We start from the raw sequence: 15,199 nt of genomic DNA on the forward strand, positions 1-15,199 counted from the left end.
GCACAATAATCTAATAGTCTAATTGTACAAAAATATTGAAAATATTGCTCAACGGTTCATTGATTCCCATACAAAATTGACTTCTTGCAATTCCCTGTTTCAGAGTGTCTTTTGCCGACTTGCGAGTTGAAAGACAATTCCAGTGAAGCGTATACTTCAGTTGGAACATTCAACAGCGACTTTTCAACAGCAAATGCTTAATTTATCACACTCTTTGCAATCAGAGAAATGATTTTATTCGTGAATTCATATTCTGCCCCAGAAAATTGAGTTTTCAGTGAGTATTTTCCAAATGCAAACTTAGAAATCTGTCAAACACACCCAGATTTCTAAGACACAAAAATTCCACCCCCTGAAAAATGTTCAAACACGGAATTGAGAAGAACACCAAAATCCGCAAACCCGTGAGACGTTGGTGGACGTAATTCAATAATTTCACCGTCACTTTTCTCCTGCCATCAACGTCTCACTTAAAGTCACTGTAAATGTGGTAAGAAAGAGCTGCAATGATGTGATGTGAGAGCAAATGTGGTGTTCTCTCTGCAAAAATGCTGCAAATCAAGAGTCACTCGCTTGTGTGGAGTGATTTGCTCAAGAGATTTACTTTTCAACAACACTCCTCAATCGACTTCTGGCCAGGACGCAGCGGTCAATCATCGGCTGGTGGCAAGGAGGAGAGCTCTTGGGCGGTGGGAGAGAGAGAATCTCCTTCGGCAACAATGTGAGAAGTGGACACACACATATTTTCTTCATTTTTTTGGCAAAACATACACACAATGACTGTGGGTGGTGATTGAAAGTAGAAAAGAAAAGAACGAATGGAGGGTGGTTTTTTTTGGGGGGAGGAGAGAGAATGAATAATGGCGAGAATGATCAGTGATGAGGGTGTGAAAGTTTTACCTCTCTGTGGTCGATATTTCTTTTGATTGACAGCCCGAGAGGTCAATTCGTTGTCGGATTCGGAGCCCAAGGTGTCGTATTCTGTAATTGGTATGTGAAGCGTTAAGATTTTCCTCACTTCGGAATCTGTTGAACCTGGATTGTCCGATTCTAAAATTTGATGGTATTTGGATGATTTTAGAACAATTGCCATGGATGAGAGCTTTTGAATGTCATTATTTTGAGAAGGAATAAAAAGGAACAGAAACAGATTTTTTCTGCCTAATTAATATATATTAAATCTGTGTCACACAAGGTAAACAAATTAAAGAAAACTCAAACAACTTTTGGGGGGAGATTTTCAGTGACAAAACTGCCAAATCTACAATTTTGATAACGTCTTCTTCTTTAGCCCAATTCTTTATGCGCAACGACTCACAGGACGCTCACAAGAAACATAAATGATCTTCTAATTTTTTATCTTGACTGTCTTTTTTTTCTTTCTTGTCTTTTTTGTGAAAGCTTTCGCTCTCAAAATCAACACCTGCCAATTTGGTCAACAAACAACTTTCACTATCAATTTGTGTCTGATGATTTAGATGAGGATGAGAATTTTGCATCTACACCAAATCAAATATAGCAAAATTAAAAGGGGGTGAAATGAAAAATCAAGCACAACTACATGAAGCCCAATGAGAAATGAAGAGTCAACGAAAATGAGGAGAAAAGCTAACTCAAAGGCCAACATGAGTGGAAAGCTTTTGCTGTATGACAAACCTTGACTCTCCGAATGTGGATCCCTCAGACGTCCACCTTTTCGGCGGACTTTCGTGTACTCAGGCTCCTTGCTCTGCAACAAAGGATCAACAAGTTAGGCTCTATTCAATGGGCAGACATTATAGGAGTGTTAGGAATTGGAAGATGGTCAAATATTTACGAAATTGAGGCATTTTCTGAGTAATTTTGCCTAAGAAAATCAATTTTATTGCTTTTCTAGGTTATGTGATTGGCTTTAAACAGATTTTGATGATTAAAAAACCCTCAAAATTATCAAATTTGTGTTTAAACTAAGAATATTTATCTTTTTCTTAGCAGAGTTGAGTATTTCTGTTCTAAAAACTTCATATTTCTTGAAAAAGAGCTTAAAAGTCAATCATAACCTCAAATAATATCATTTTAGTGTAGAAGAATGTTTCTTTGCTTAGTTATTTTCTCGGTTCGTGTTTTAAAATGGCAAATATTTGCTATATTTCTTCATTTTTCGGATTCTAATGGATTTAAATTATTCCAAGAACAATTTCTTGAGTGGATTTCTAACCTCACAATATGATGAGAGTTTTTCTGAGCATTTCAACAAATCCTGGGACACTGAGGTCAATGAAAAATGCCTTCAAAGGTGTTCAAAAGTGTTTAAGATTCTGCGGAGGAATGGTGGAAGTGTCAGGAAATGGTGTACAGATTTAGGGCATATCATCTCCCCCTTAGCTTCATCCCCACACTCACGTGATAGCTGTCCGTCTTGACGTCGTGGTAGACGAAGGAGCCGCGAACGGAGTGATACGGACCGCTGTAGACGTTTCCACTGTACGAACTTTCGCTGTAGGTTTGCTTGTTGAGCTGGAACGTTGCATATGGACAGATGTCCTCGATGTATTCGTTGCCTTCGGCCTTAAAGCTGCCCGAATCCGCGGAATTGCTGTTCCTGTTGCTGCCCTGATTGCACCTCACGGCCAAGTACTGCTGATCCCTGTTCGCCTTGTTCTGCAGATTGGCCAGCGAGGGTGATTCTGAGATCGATGACGATGGCACTCGATTCTGTGCGTTCATTTCTACATCACGAAGGGACAAAACACACTTTAAAATCCTCCTTAAGTTCATTGGAAAAGTTTCCCCGCAAACATCTCGAGAGAGTATTTCGAGAGATATTTTCTCCACTGAGGCAAAAGAATGCGAAGAACTTCGCCTAATCTCCACCCACTCGGTGCTTGTTATACTCACTTCGTTTTCGGATGAGAAGAACCGCCGCAATGAGGCTGAGGAGGATGAGAATGGAGAGTGTCACGGGCAGGAGCACTTTGAAGTTTGCATAGAAGGAACTTTCGCCCAAATTGTGCGACACCGAAGGTGGATGGTCGCCTGGATAGATGACTGAAAGCACAGGAAAACTTTACACTTTCCATCCTAAGCCGGAAATTCAGTCCCAAAGGGTAAATAAGAGTGGCGATCACAGATGACTTAATAAAGATCAAAAACAGTCATTAAATCAATTAAACCTTCAATCAACATGTCTAAAATTGAATTTCATAGTCGAAAAGTTTCGTATTTAGAGGTTTTCATTAAGAATTTAGCCTTTTTCAATTAATTCAAGACAGAAAATGTCTCTTCACTGTTTTCTACCCTTTCTGAGGTCCTTCGAAAACCCTCCAAACTTACTTCCTTGCGGCGTCAGCGTGGTGAAGTTGTAAACTGCCATCGTGGATCCGGCGTTGTTGTGCGCCGTGACTCTTAGCTGGTACTTGGTGGTCGGCGAAAGGTCGTTGACCGTGTATATGCGCTCCGTGGGCGCCACGTGACCCGCCACCATGTTCCAGTGCGAGCGCCCGAACGGCCGGTACTCGATGACGAAGTACAGGATGCCGCAGCCGCCGTCGCCCCAGGAGTCCAGCCAGCACGTGACGCTCGTGGAGTTGTTCGTGATCATCTGGCTGTGCTTGGGCTGCACCGGCGCGTTGCCCTTCGTGAAGGAGTTCACGATGTCGCACGGCAAGCCCGTGCCGATCTTGTTCAGCGCCGTGATGTACAGCTGATATCGCGTGCCGCACCACAGATTGCCCAGCAAGTGTGAATTGGTCTTCGAGTCGATCTGCAGCTCCTCCCAATCGCCGTTGTCGCGCTTGTAGTTGATGACATAGCCCAGAATGGGACTTCCGCCGTTCTTGTTGTCCGTCCACTCCAGCAGCAGACTGTCCGTGTACGTGTTGACGACGGTGAGATTGGGCGGATCTGGCGGAACCTTGATCACCAGATGGTAGAGAATCTCGTCCTTCCCCCAATTATTCTCCACGCTGCACGTGTAGTTCCCGCCATCGGCGTGCTGACAATCGCGGATCGTCAAGGTGCCGTTCTTCGCGATGGACTTCCTGGAGTTCGTGTCCATGGAGTGTCCGTCCTGGCGCCAAACAGTCACGGGCGCTGGCAGGCCTACTTTCTTGCACGGCAGCACCAGATCCTGCTTCCACGGCGTGACGATCTTCCTGCTGAAGGACACAATCCTGGCGGGAACTTTGTTGTTCGGCTGCACCGTCACGACTTTGGTCTTCTCACCCTCGCCGACTTTCGTCGAGGCTGTGAGCCAGAATTGGTAAGTCGCTCCGTCCTGAAGCCTCTGCGTCTCGTGCATCTCGATGTAGGGTCCCAGGATCTTCTTGTGCGTCCCCTCATCGCGGCCACCCTCGAAGACGGACATGTAAAATGTGTAGCCAGTCTGGAAAGGATGATTAAGGAATGAATACAGGCGCTAGCATTGTGTTAATCTGGGAGTTAGACTCACGATTTCTCCGTTGGGATTCAGCGGTGGCAGCCAGGACACGATGATCTTGGTGCTGGATGCTGGGATGGCCTTAATGGCTGACGGCGCTGATGGGACATCCTCGTGGGTTCGGCAGTGGAATTGCTTGGTCTTCACGCCATCGCCGATCTTGGTGTAGGCCAAGACCCAGACGGTGTAGTTGGTGAACTTCTTGAGATTGTCCACAGTGAGGTATTGGTTGTTGGACTTGACCATGTGGGGATCCTTCTCGTACAGATCCTCCACTGAAATGTAGGACACTTTGTAGCCCTTAATCTTCCCATTCTGACCATCGATGTTCGGCGGCGACCACGTGATGTAGATCGAAGTGGAGGACAGAACGTCGCATTTGGGACTCTCAGGTGGACTGGTGGGGACATCTTCTAGGGTATTGACCAGGATCTCTTCGCTCTGCGGTCCACTGCCCTGGCTCGTGTAGGCCTGCACGATGATGTGATACTGAGTGAACTTGTTGAGATTCACCAGAGCTGTCTCGCCGCCGAAGTGCGATCGCACTTCCACCGTCTTGAAGTTGTAGCCTTGCGTGGGATTGACTTCGGTGCGCATTGAGGCCATCTGGTAGCCCACGTAGTAGCCCAGGAGATTCCCATTGCGATGATCCACTTCTGGCGCCTCCCACGACACAAATACCTCCGTCGAGCTCCTGGCCTCGCCGCGCACATTCAGCGGCGGCCCCGACGGAACCTCCTCCAGTGTCGTCACCTGGACAATCTCCGAGAAATCCGACGCTCCCAACTTATTCTCCGCCGCCATGCGAATGTGATACGTCTTCGCGGGCCTCAGATTGGAGATCGTGATCACCGTTTGCGATCCACTCACCGTGATCCTCTCCGACGTCTGCCACGTGTCCGCAATGAGCTTGTACTGCACGTGGAACTCCTCAATTGGACTGTTGCCGGCGAATGGTGTGCTCCACGAGAGCTGCAGACTCCGTGATTGCTGGGCGTTGATTCGCAGATTCTTCGGTGGCTCTGGCACTTCCTGCACTATCAAGTGGATGGACATTTCGTCCTGTCCGAAGGCATTACTCGCCTGACAAATGTACATGCCTGTGTCCTGACGATATGTGTGCGAAATCCCCAATTCCGATACCATTCCATCGTCCAGAGTCTGCTCCCTGATCGTGTACCTGTGCGAATGAGGTGAAGAAAAGAGGGTGGAAAAGCTCGTCAGTTTGAGATTCATTGCAGCAGCAGCTTTGGTGATTTATGCAGCTGAGGAGCCACTTTGGAATTCAGCACGTTCGGACTTTTATCTATTAATGGGGGTTTAATGGTGGTTTTTACTGCCACGCTCCGCCTTCAAATTCAATTGGGGTGTTTTACGTCCGGCTTGAAAAAACATTGTGAGAACTCGCTTAATTCCTCCCGCTCGTAAATTATCACACGATCCAGTCGAGGTTACGAAGCCACGACAGTGCAATAATTACGGAAAGTGAATCAGGAATATTGCCAGACATTCTGGCCTCACGTCTCGAAGTGCATTTCAATTGCGCCAAGGGAGAAATATTGGACAAGAAATGGTGTACAGTTTAGAGGAAGTGAAAGTGATAAATTGGTTGGAAATGAAGTGAAAATGCCTTTTTTTCCAGGCGCTTTAAAAGTGCCTGAAGTCATTGGGATTCTGTACAGAAACTTTGAAAGTGACGAGAAGTGGTGTACAGACGCGAGGCGCACTATTTCTCCCCTTGGAACGCGCGGATTTGGCTCTTGGCGACACTCACCTGGCGTCGATGGACTCATCGAGGTGCTGCTGTGAATTCTGGATGCGCCACTTCAGGTCGATTGGCGTGTCGCCCTGGACGTTGCACTGAATGTGCACCTGCTTGCTGCGGGCGATGAAGATCTGCTTGTTCTTCGTGGCGAAGTGGGCGGCGACGTTGACTTTGAGGAAAATCACTTTGCTCACCCCCGAGCCAATTTCATTCTTCGCCTCGCACAGGAAGTGTCCCTGGCTCTCCTTTGTGATCTTCTTGAAGTGGATGCTGCCGTTGGCGTACTGCACGACATTGGGCTCGTACAGGAAGTCCTTGTACTCCCCCGGACTGCTCCCTATCGCCTTCTTCCACGTGATGGTGGGCTTGGGATAGCCGTCCGCCTCGCAGAACAGCATCACATCGTGACTGGCCTGAGCGGCGGAATCCTTGGGCTCGATGACCCACTTTGGCGGCACATTCACCGTCAGCGGCACTGTGAACTTCTCCGTTCCCGCCACGTTGCTGGCGATGCAGGAATAGTTGCCCGAGTGTTCCGAGGAGATGTGCTCCACCACGAGACTCGCTGAGTACTCATCCAGTCGCCGGATCACTTCGTTGCCCGTCCCAATCACGGGCTTCCCGTTGCGCTCCCAGCGAAAGCTCACCGGCAAATCGCCCTCGAGGATCTGGCAGGAGATTGCCGCCCGCATGCCCTCGCGCAGCATGTTGGTCATGGCCTGAATGGGCATTATCTTGGGCGGCACCAGCACCTGAATCTCCACATTCCGCCGCGCCGTCTGCTTCTCCCGGCTCTGCGCCATGCAAGTGTACGTCCCGGCGTCCTCCAGCCGCTGCAGCTGCTCAATGATCAGCGTCCCGTTGGCGTAGGCGCGCTGCCGACGGTTGATGGGCAGCGTCTGGCCGTCTCTCTCCCAGTGGATCTTGTCAATCGGATATCCCGCCACTGGACACTTCACCACCAGATCCTTCCCAGACACGCCCGTGATCTTTGGCATCTCGCGAATAAAAGGCGGCCCGTAAATGTTCACCTTGGCGCTGTGGGAAACCCTGCAGAGATGAAGGGAAGAAAGCGAAGCTATTTTTAGGACATTAAGCAAGAGAAAAAATTCTGCTGAATGGCAATTGAATTGGAAAAGAAGCGATGAATCTAAATTTAAATATCTTACATTCATAATTGATTTATTGCCGTTCTTTTTTCTGTGTATCCCTGAACTCAAATATAGACTTAAAGGGAGAGTCGAAAAGGGAAGCATGAGCTTTTCTACCTGTGAATCTGGGGGGATTTATTTAAATGTTGTACAAATAATTGTTGGGGGAATTCTTAGAAGGTTCTATCGATCGACCAATTGGTCACACTCACTTGCCAATGCTGTTCTGAGCCGTGCACGAGTACTCGCCGCCGTCCTCATCCTTCACGTTGGAGATATTGACGTGACTTATCACGTCGTCGTGAATGGTCACATATTGTCCGACAAGGAAGCGTGAGCTGTCCGGGATCTGTGGGTGGGGAAGGAGAGGAGAACCAAGCGTTCCATCGTCATTTGCATTGTTAGCGCCAAAGATGCGAGCGGATGCCAGACTCACCGGAAATCCGTCCAATGTCCATTGAAACTGCGGCGGGGGATTCCCAGTGGCGACACATTTCAAAGACACTGTCGGTCCTGGCTGGAGTGTTTGTTCCGAGAACCAATAAAGAAGTTCCGGTGATGCATCTGGGGAGTGAATCAACAATACCACATAATTTTCTCTCTTTCTCTCTAGCCAAACCCGAGAGACACAATCTTTCCACGATATATACGTAAATTCACTCGGCAAAAGGGAGGGTGAATTTCCATTGGGAGGAACTTTTCTCAGCGCTTTCTTTGGCCGTTCAAAATGTCCCGTCGAGGGGCTCAATTCGATGGGAGAAAAGTTCATTGTTTGGCAAACTTCTCCGTGTATTAATTAATTAAATCCCAATGCGGAGGAGGTGAAATGGATTTTCGGATGGTGAGAATTTCAGGGAAGAGTTTTTGTACAGGGAAATTCGGATTAAGAACAATAAAGCTTATGCATATTGAGGATGTTTTCCACCAAACCAGGAAACATTTAAAAATCGACTTTCTTTCAGCTAAAATGTGCTGAAATTTGTGCTCAAATTTTAGCAGCAGAAACACAGCAATTCAAAGCACAATTTCAAGTAAACTTTTCGGTTAAATACAAAATTGCATTCTTATGATCAATTTTCAGCAAGAAAAACAGAAAGTTTCACTTGCTTAATCTTCTTTTCATCCAGTTTCCTGTGATGTATGAAAATGTAGAATGAAAAGCTACTAATAAAGAACACAAGAACATATCTGTGTTCTTCTTATGCGCGATGCCCCTCGATTTTTATCTCATTTTGGGTGGAAAATTTATGAATTGAGGCAATTTTTCTCTATTTCCTCCCACCCCAAATAATATATATCCTTTCTGTATTGGTGTTCAGTGTCTTATTTGCCACAAATGTCCATTGAGTCGTGTGGGAAGGACAATTTTCTGCCCCAGGATCGTTGTCTGAGAAGAGGCGGAAAAGAAGGAGGTGAGTGGAAAAATTGCTTACCTCCCAACTTCAATTCAGCCGTCGACTGAATTTGTTCCCAATCATTTGTCACAAGACACTGGTACATTCCCTGGTCGTCCTTCTGCACCCGCTTGATGATGATTCGCGGTGGCTCAGAGTGAATTTCAATTCTATTGTCTCGCAGAATTGGCTTCCCATCGTGCAGCCACACGATGTCTTGCACGGGGAAGCCAGACACGATGCACTGCAAGTGGGCGTCCCTGTCCACATCCACCGTCTGCACCTGCGGCTGCAGGTGGGCCGTCAGCGGAGCTGCTCGTGTGTGAAACAACACCAGAAATGCCATTAGACATCATTTCCCATCGCATCCATCCACCCCCAGATTGCTTCCAAGCGACTTCGTCGCTTCCAGTGCAATTTTATGGAATCCTCCAAAGCAATATTCTTAAATTTTCATGACTCCATCTCCGGCTCCGTTATTAATTTCAATGTTGCTTTCAATTTAAGTTTGTGTGAAAGTTTGCCAAGGCTCTCTTCCACTCTGTCGATATTGGGCGAGGGTTTAATGTGAAATTAAACTCCATATTTTATTGGCGCGCCGAGGAAAGTTTGAACACACCCTTAGACGCGGGGAAATTGTCGTGTGAACTATTAGAAGAGCTTAATGATAATTTATGAAGCAACTGAGACGCAATGCGTAACAAGAGGGAGATATTAAACCATGTGATGTACAGAGTTTTCTGTATTTTTGAGGTTATGCAATCAATTTAAGACACTTTTAGAAGATAAATGACTGCAAAATGTGGGAATTCAGCAAAAATTACCATTTTAAGGGCGAAAATAACTACAAAAAGCTCACTTCCGTAAGCTCAAATCCATAAATTTGCGTTTTATAGGTTTATAACCTCAAAATTTAATTAAATCCGAGCTTATTAATCCAATCCTTTGCTTTTTCTACACATTTTTGAGCATAATTGAATATATAGCTCACTTTATGGCCTATTTTAGTGATATAGCGGTGAAATAGGATCAGAAAAGTGAGGTTAGGTTCCTTACCCGACACAGTGAGCATGACCTGGATTGTCTCCTCGCCGGCGGAGTTGTTGACCCAGCAGAGGTACTTGCCGGTGTCCTCGAGGCGCGCCTTCTGGACCTTCAGCAGACCCGCCGCCAGAATCGTGAGGCGGTCGCTGAGCTGCACGGGCAGCAGCTGCTCGTTGTCCTCCTTGAACCAGCGATAGGTGGGCACTGGGTGTCCCTGGGCCACGCAAGGCAACGTGATGTGTCCGTTGAGCGTCACATGGCGTGACGAGTGCTTCTCAACGTTAATCCGCGGCTGCACGACTCCCTTGGGCTCGGTCACGATGATCCTGCCCGGATACGCCGATACCTGCATTTCACCTGCAGAAGGGGTTGAAAATGGTGTGTGCGTTCAATTTTCCACAATATTGCACCGCATCGTGGGGATTATGGGGCTCCACTGGGGGTGTGACAAAAGGAGAGCTAATCACGCTTGGGAAAAGGGTGTGGATGGCGATAAAACACTGACAAATACGACGAGATAAATCCACACAGGAGACAAGTAATTAAAGTGATGAGATGCGGAGAAAATGCACGACAGAGAAATTGGCTTCAGCTCTTCTTCACCGCCATAATCACTTTAGCAAATTGCCTCCTTTTGTCGCGTGGATTTGATTGAGAGTACGGCTGCGACAGACCCCCATTCTCAGGGGTGGTTGGGGCTGTTCGCCCAAGATTGAGGAAAAGAGAGCGCCGAAGAGCGGTCGTGACAGTGCGGAAAACTCCTCAAGCTCAAGTGTGACTTAATTGAATTTACCACCAACAGACTCTCTCTCTCAAACTATCAACTGGATGGCTTGTCTTGTTGCTTAATCGGGTGATTTGACGCACGATAATGCGGATAAAATCACCCCCAGAGTCCAGCACAATTGTCTGCCACAGAGAGCTTTTCCCCTATATATAATGCTTTGTGTCAATGTGAGAGCTTTAAACACACCAGCAATTCTTTCGTGCCATTGCAACTTGGGGGGTTGTTATTGATTGGAAGTTGCACTTTAAAATGACGCTCTGAAATCCGCAGAATCTTTCTATTTCTGGGGATGGGGGGTGGGATTAGTGGTGCAGAAAATCCACTGTTAAATATCAATTGGAGATAATATGATTTTCTCGGTTTGCGGGCAAAATGCTATAAGATTAGGTGTCGCTGCTCGAGTGGAAACACTGTCAATTTGGGGTAATGGACGTGACAATGCAATTGACATGATCGACAAATTCTGGTAGTTTTTCCACAAGAACTGAACGTATTTTGAGGATGTGTATGAATAGAGAGCTTAAAGCATGAAATCACACTGCTGTAAATCGTCTTATGGCACTGTATTTCACTTAAAATACAATTCCAGGCATTGAATTGTAGATTTTTGCATTCAAACAACCCTCGAAAAAATCATTCATCAAGTCCTGAAGCACAGTCAATGAGGTCTGAGCTTTAATCTCCTGTTTGGAGTGGAGTCAGCGCAGGTGAAATGATGGATTTACCTGTCAGTCGATGGACCACTCGGCACGTGTAAGTCTTAAAGCCGTCACTGGGTCCGGCATTGCTGATGTACAGGTCCCCATTGGGCAGCACGGTGTACTTGCCACCGATGTCGGTGTTGGGATAGAGGTGCATCCCTGTGTCCTGCACCCACGCCGTCACCATCACGTAGTCCGCCATGTAGCTCGGCACCTGAATTCATACAAACACAGCATACAATACGTGAGGAGCTTTTTTGCCCAGCACAATTCCACCCGACTTTGCATTTTGCATAATATGTGTGCGCAATAACTTTGCCACGAATTCCGCGCGGTCGAATTTTATCCTAATTAATTACCTGGCACTTGAGAACCGCCGTATTTCCCGTCATGACGTATTCATCGTGCACCTGGACCGTGTACTTCTGATTAACAACTGAAATGCAGAGTGGAAATTTTCTATTTTAATCACCCCACTTTCATTCACCACTTAATTACCAGGGATAGAGAGTTATTCGACGAGTGTGTCCTTTCCCGAGGAGTTTTTCCTCGTTGGGGGGGTGGAAAAAGAGCCCCTGAAATCCCACCCACTGACGCGATGAGCTCATGATTGATTGCATATTAGTTTTGCAAATGCAAACCTCTCTCTCTCTCTCTATGGCTTTGGAAAAAATGCTGTGAATTTGCTGATAAAATGCTCCATGAGTGCAGATTTGAGTTGATTATTTTTGCGCCACTTTCGCTCTAAATGATTGAAAAATACATTGTGACCACATCAATTTCACCATGGCGCGTCGCGCGCACTCGATAATTAATCAAAATTCGCTTTTTCAATTAATTCATCGCCCACCCAAAAACCCCCAGACTGTGGCCAATTGCTGGTGGTGGTGCCATAAGCCCTGGCAAATTCATAATTAACACATGCTCGAAACGCTGTATCACAAAGTTCAACTGCGATTGAATTCACGCTGCTGTGTTTTTTGCCTATATATGTACATATGTATATATTATCGAGGGAATATTTGCCACTCCTCAGCTCGCAATCTAATATTCACGATGCTTTTATGCATGCTTGGCCACTCATTTGCCAACTGAGAAAGCTCCCCTGGGCTTAAAAATAGCTTCAAACGCGCACAAGGATGAGCTTTTATTCTCCAAGCCTGACGCATATCCAGGCAGAGATAATGTGGCCAAAATTTGTACACCACTTTATGACATTTCAGCAAATTACTTGAAAATCGCTTCTTGTTTCGATCATACCCTAAAAATATCAGTTAATCTCCAAAAATTCCGTTCAGAAGTTAAAATAGAAGATTTCTTAACCCAATTTGAGTTCAAAGTCTTAAAAAGCAGCTTCTAAGGGAATATTTTCCATGTCAGAAATGCTATTTTTGAGGTTATGTGTGATTTTTTACAATTCGCAGTTCCAAAAATTCAGAATAGAGACATTTTATGCATGAAAATGTATGATTTTTTCTTGGCGGTCTTTTGGATTGAAGTCAATAGTTTAAGCATACAAACTGTTGATTTTGCAGGTTAAATCCGTATTAAACTAGTCACATAACCTAGAAAAGCACAAGTGTGAATATTTCTAGGTTAAAAGTCAATGAAATATCAAAGAATAACTCTATTTCTTCAGAAAAGCACTCATAAAACTAATATTGTGAATATTTGAGCAGTTCCTAAGACGTCTTCTGACATGTACACCACTTCCGGCCGTAACTTCTTCCCCTTGGCGCAAAGTTATTCTGTGTGTGGTCGGGGAAAGTGCAGAAAATTCCGCACAGTGCTCCCAAAAGAGAGTTATGATTGGTATTTTGGGGGTTTATGAACAGAATTTTTCTCTTAAGCTCCTCCACTCACCCTGCGACTACCTATTTTTGCCGGTAATACATTCAGCCATTTCCTCTCCATTTCACCCTCTCCGCGGCCTTTCAATATTTATGCCGCGAAAGAAGGCAAAGAGATGAGAAAATTCTCTCGCACCAGAGATAGAAATAAATTTTATGGAGGAAGTGGAAATCTGGAAATCTATTTCCTGCCGTGTGTGTGTGTGCGCACTCAAACGGAAGTCACATTGATTCCCAATGAAATGCTTTTACGACGAGTAATGAGGAAATTTCTCAATTGTCGAAATGCCAACACAAGCAATTCCACTAGATGGGGTAAACAAGTGGAAATCTTGATGGAAGTGCATGTGGAGGAGATGAAAAGTCAACACTCAAGCGATGGCATTTGTGCAATTTGCGTGAGAACAAATAAATAATGCTCAAATTGCGGGGGTGAATTTTGGGGGACAAGAGACGCCCTTTGATGTTGGGCGCCTTAATTATATTTACAGCTGATCACAGATGAAGATTGGGCACATTTTGAGCACAGAAGACCTCCTCTTGAGCTGACAATATATAGTCTATTGACGAGCTTTGAATTTTCCGGAAAGCTCTTGGGCATTTGATAACCATTTGAAGTTCTTCACTTTCTCCAAACACTTTTCATTGGGATTTCTTGCACAAATTTATTGGCCAACAGCAACATGATGGAGCTTTTGCGTGATTGTGCTGGCTTAGCGTGGCGCGGAGATGAGCAAAATGCCCTCCATATGCTTTTCCACATTTATGATCCTTCACAGTAGCATTTTGATGAGAAATATTTCACAACTGCGGGGCATTATTTCAGTGAATAAATTAATGGATTCTGCAGGGTTGATGCGAGTGGCGTGGAGTGTTGGGAAAGTGAATGATTGAGAAGGGTTGAAATTTTCACCCACTTCCGTCCATCCTCTTCTCAGCTCATGTTTTGCCACCCATCCCCGCCCCACCCACCCCCATTTTGCGTCATGTGCGAAAATGTCAAGCGAGGTGACGACGTGAAATAATCCTAAAACGGGGAAAACTCATGAATATATCATGCTAAATGGCAATGCAGTGTTTTCCTAACACTTGGCCTTTGCTCTCCTTGGCAAATCCACCCTCGGCTAAAGTGTGAATTTTTGACTTATCCGCGCTCAAGCTCAATCCAGTCATCACGCCACCCTCTCTCTCTCTCTGGGGGGATGAGACACAAATCCATATGGACGTCTCGAGATCCTTTTTTTCTCTCTCGCTGTTGTGGAATTTGTCCCTCGCAGCATTCCCTTCGCGCCCAGGACAAATCGGAGAGACAGCAGAGAAAGGAAATCTGATATTTAAATGGCTTCGAGCGACTCTCCTTAAGTGATAAGATTCTATTTATTTTCCATTTCGCCGGCAGGAGAATGATATTAGAGAATGTGCCGTGCGGGGGAAAAATTGTCCACCCTCTTGATGTGCTTTAATAAATTATTACAGAGAGCTTTCGTGTGCTGCTCTTGCGCTGGGCAAGCGAAGATTCTCTGGGAAGATGGATGTGAGTGGGACAAAAGAGGCAAACGTTGCAATATTTCTTCCCACAGTCAAAAATTTCACAACTTTCGTGCTGATAATGCCCACTTAATCTCTCTTTAATCTCGCCAATTCATATTTGTTCAAGATGTTTCACATGAAAGCGATGCTTTTAGCGTGTATTTTTATACGGTGAAACTCGTGCGTGAATTCTTGAAATATCTTCTTAGTAAAAGCTTTCATGGAATATTATGGAAATTTTTACATAAGCGAAGCTTTCAAAAGGGTTTATTTAGAATGTGTTTTATTAATCAGCCAAGCATGGATTGTTAATACATTTTCGAGACTCTCTACAAAGTTTCCACCAGATTTTCTCGCACAGAAGAAGATCATTATCGTATTCTCTGCACTCCAATTACTGCTAAAATCAAGAGAATTAGTGTATTTTTTTTGTAGCAAAAATCGTTATGGTAATTTCAAAGGCAAAAAGAGTGCTTTCAGAACAGAAAAAAGGGGGGCGATTCCAATCTTCATAATTCGATGTTTCCTCTTTCATCTCTTCTACACTCTAATTTAATTTT

At 45.3% G+C, this 15,199-nt stretch overlaps 1 protein-coding gene across 1 annotated transcript in view; it reads right to left on the reverse strand.

Moving 5' to 3' along the window:
- Window positions 1–15,199, reverse strand: part of LOC132264517 (cell adhesion molecule Dscam2-like) — a 66,018-nt gene that overhangs the window by 2,281 nt on the left and 48,538 nt on the right. The window contains exons 7-19 of the mRNA XM_059764752.1: window positions 11,619–11,695; window positions 11,284–11,473; window positions 9,784–10,128; window positions 8,767–9,039; window positions 7,770–7,897; window positions 7,546–7,682; window positions 6,192–7,232; window positions 4,430–5,597; window positions 3,313–4,363; window positions 2,878–3,027; window positions 2,383–2,708; window positions 1,657–1,729; window positions 901–1,050 (exon numbers count right to left, since the gene is read on the reverse strand). Of these exons, the coding sequence (XP_059620735.1) occupies window positions 901–1,050; window positions 1,657–1,729; window positions 2,383–2,708; window positions 2,878–3,027; window positions 3,313–4,363; window positions 4,430–5,597; window positions 6,192–7,232; window positions 7,546–7,682; window positions 7,770–7,897; window positions 8,767–9,039; window positions 9,784–10,128; window positions 11,284–11,473; window positions 11,619–11,695 (5,109 nt within the window). The remainder of the gene's footprint in view (window positions 1–900; window positions 1,051–1,656; window positions 1,730–2,382; window positions 2,709–2,877; window positions 3,028–3,312; window positions 4,364–4,429; window positions 5,598–6,191; window positions 7,233–7,545; window positions 7,683–7,769; window positions 7,898–8,766; window positions 9,040–9,783; window positions 10,129–11,283; window positions 11,474–11,618; window positions 11,696–15,199) is intronic.

This window comes from Phlebotomus argentipes, unplaced genomic scaffold, assembly GCF_947086385.1.
Source record: "Phlebotomus argentipes unplaced genomic scaffold, Phlebotomus argentipes genome assembly contig_27, whole genome shotgun sequence".
Classification (NCBI taxonomy): Eukaryota; Metazoa; Arthropoda; class Insecta; order Diptera; family Psychodidae; genus Phlebotomus; species Phlebotomus argentipes.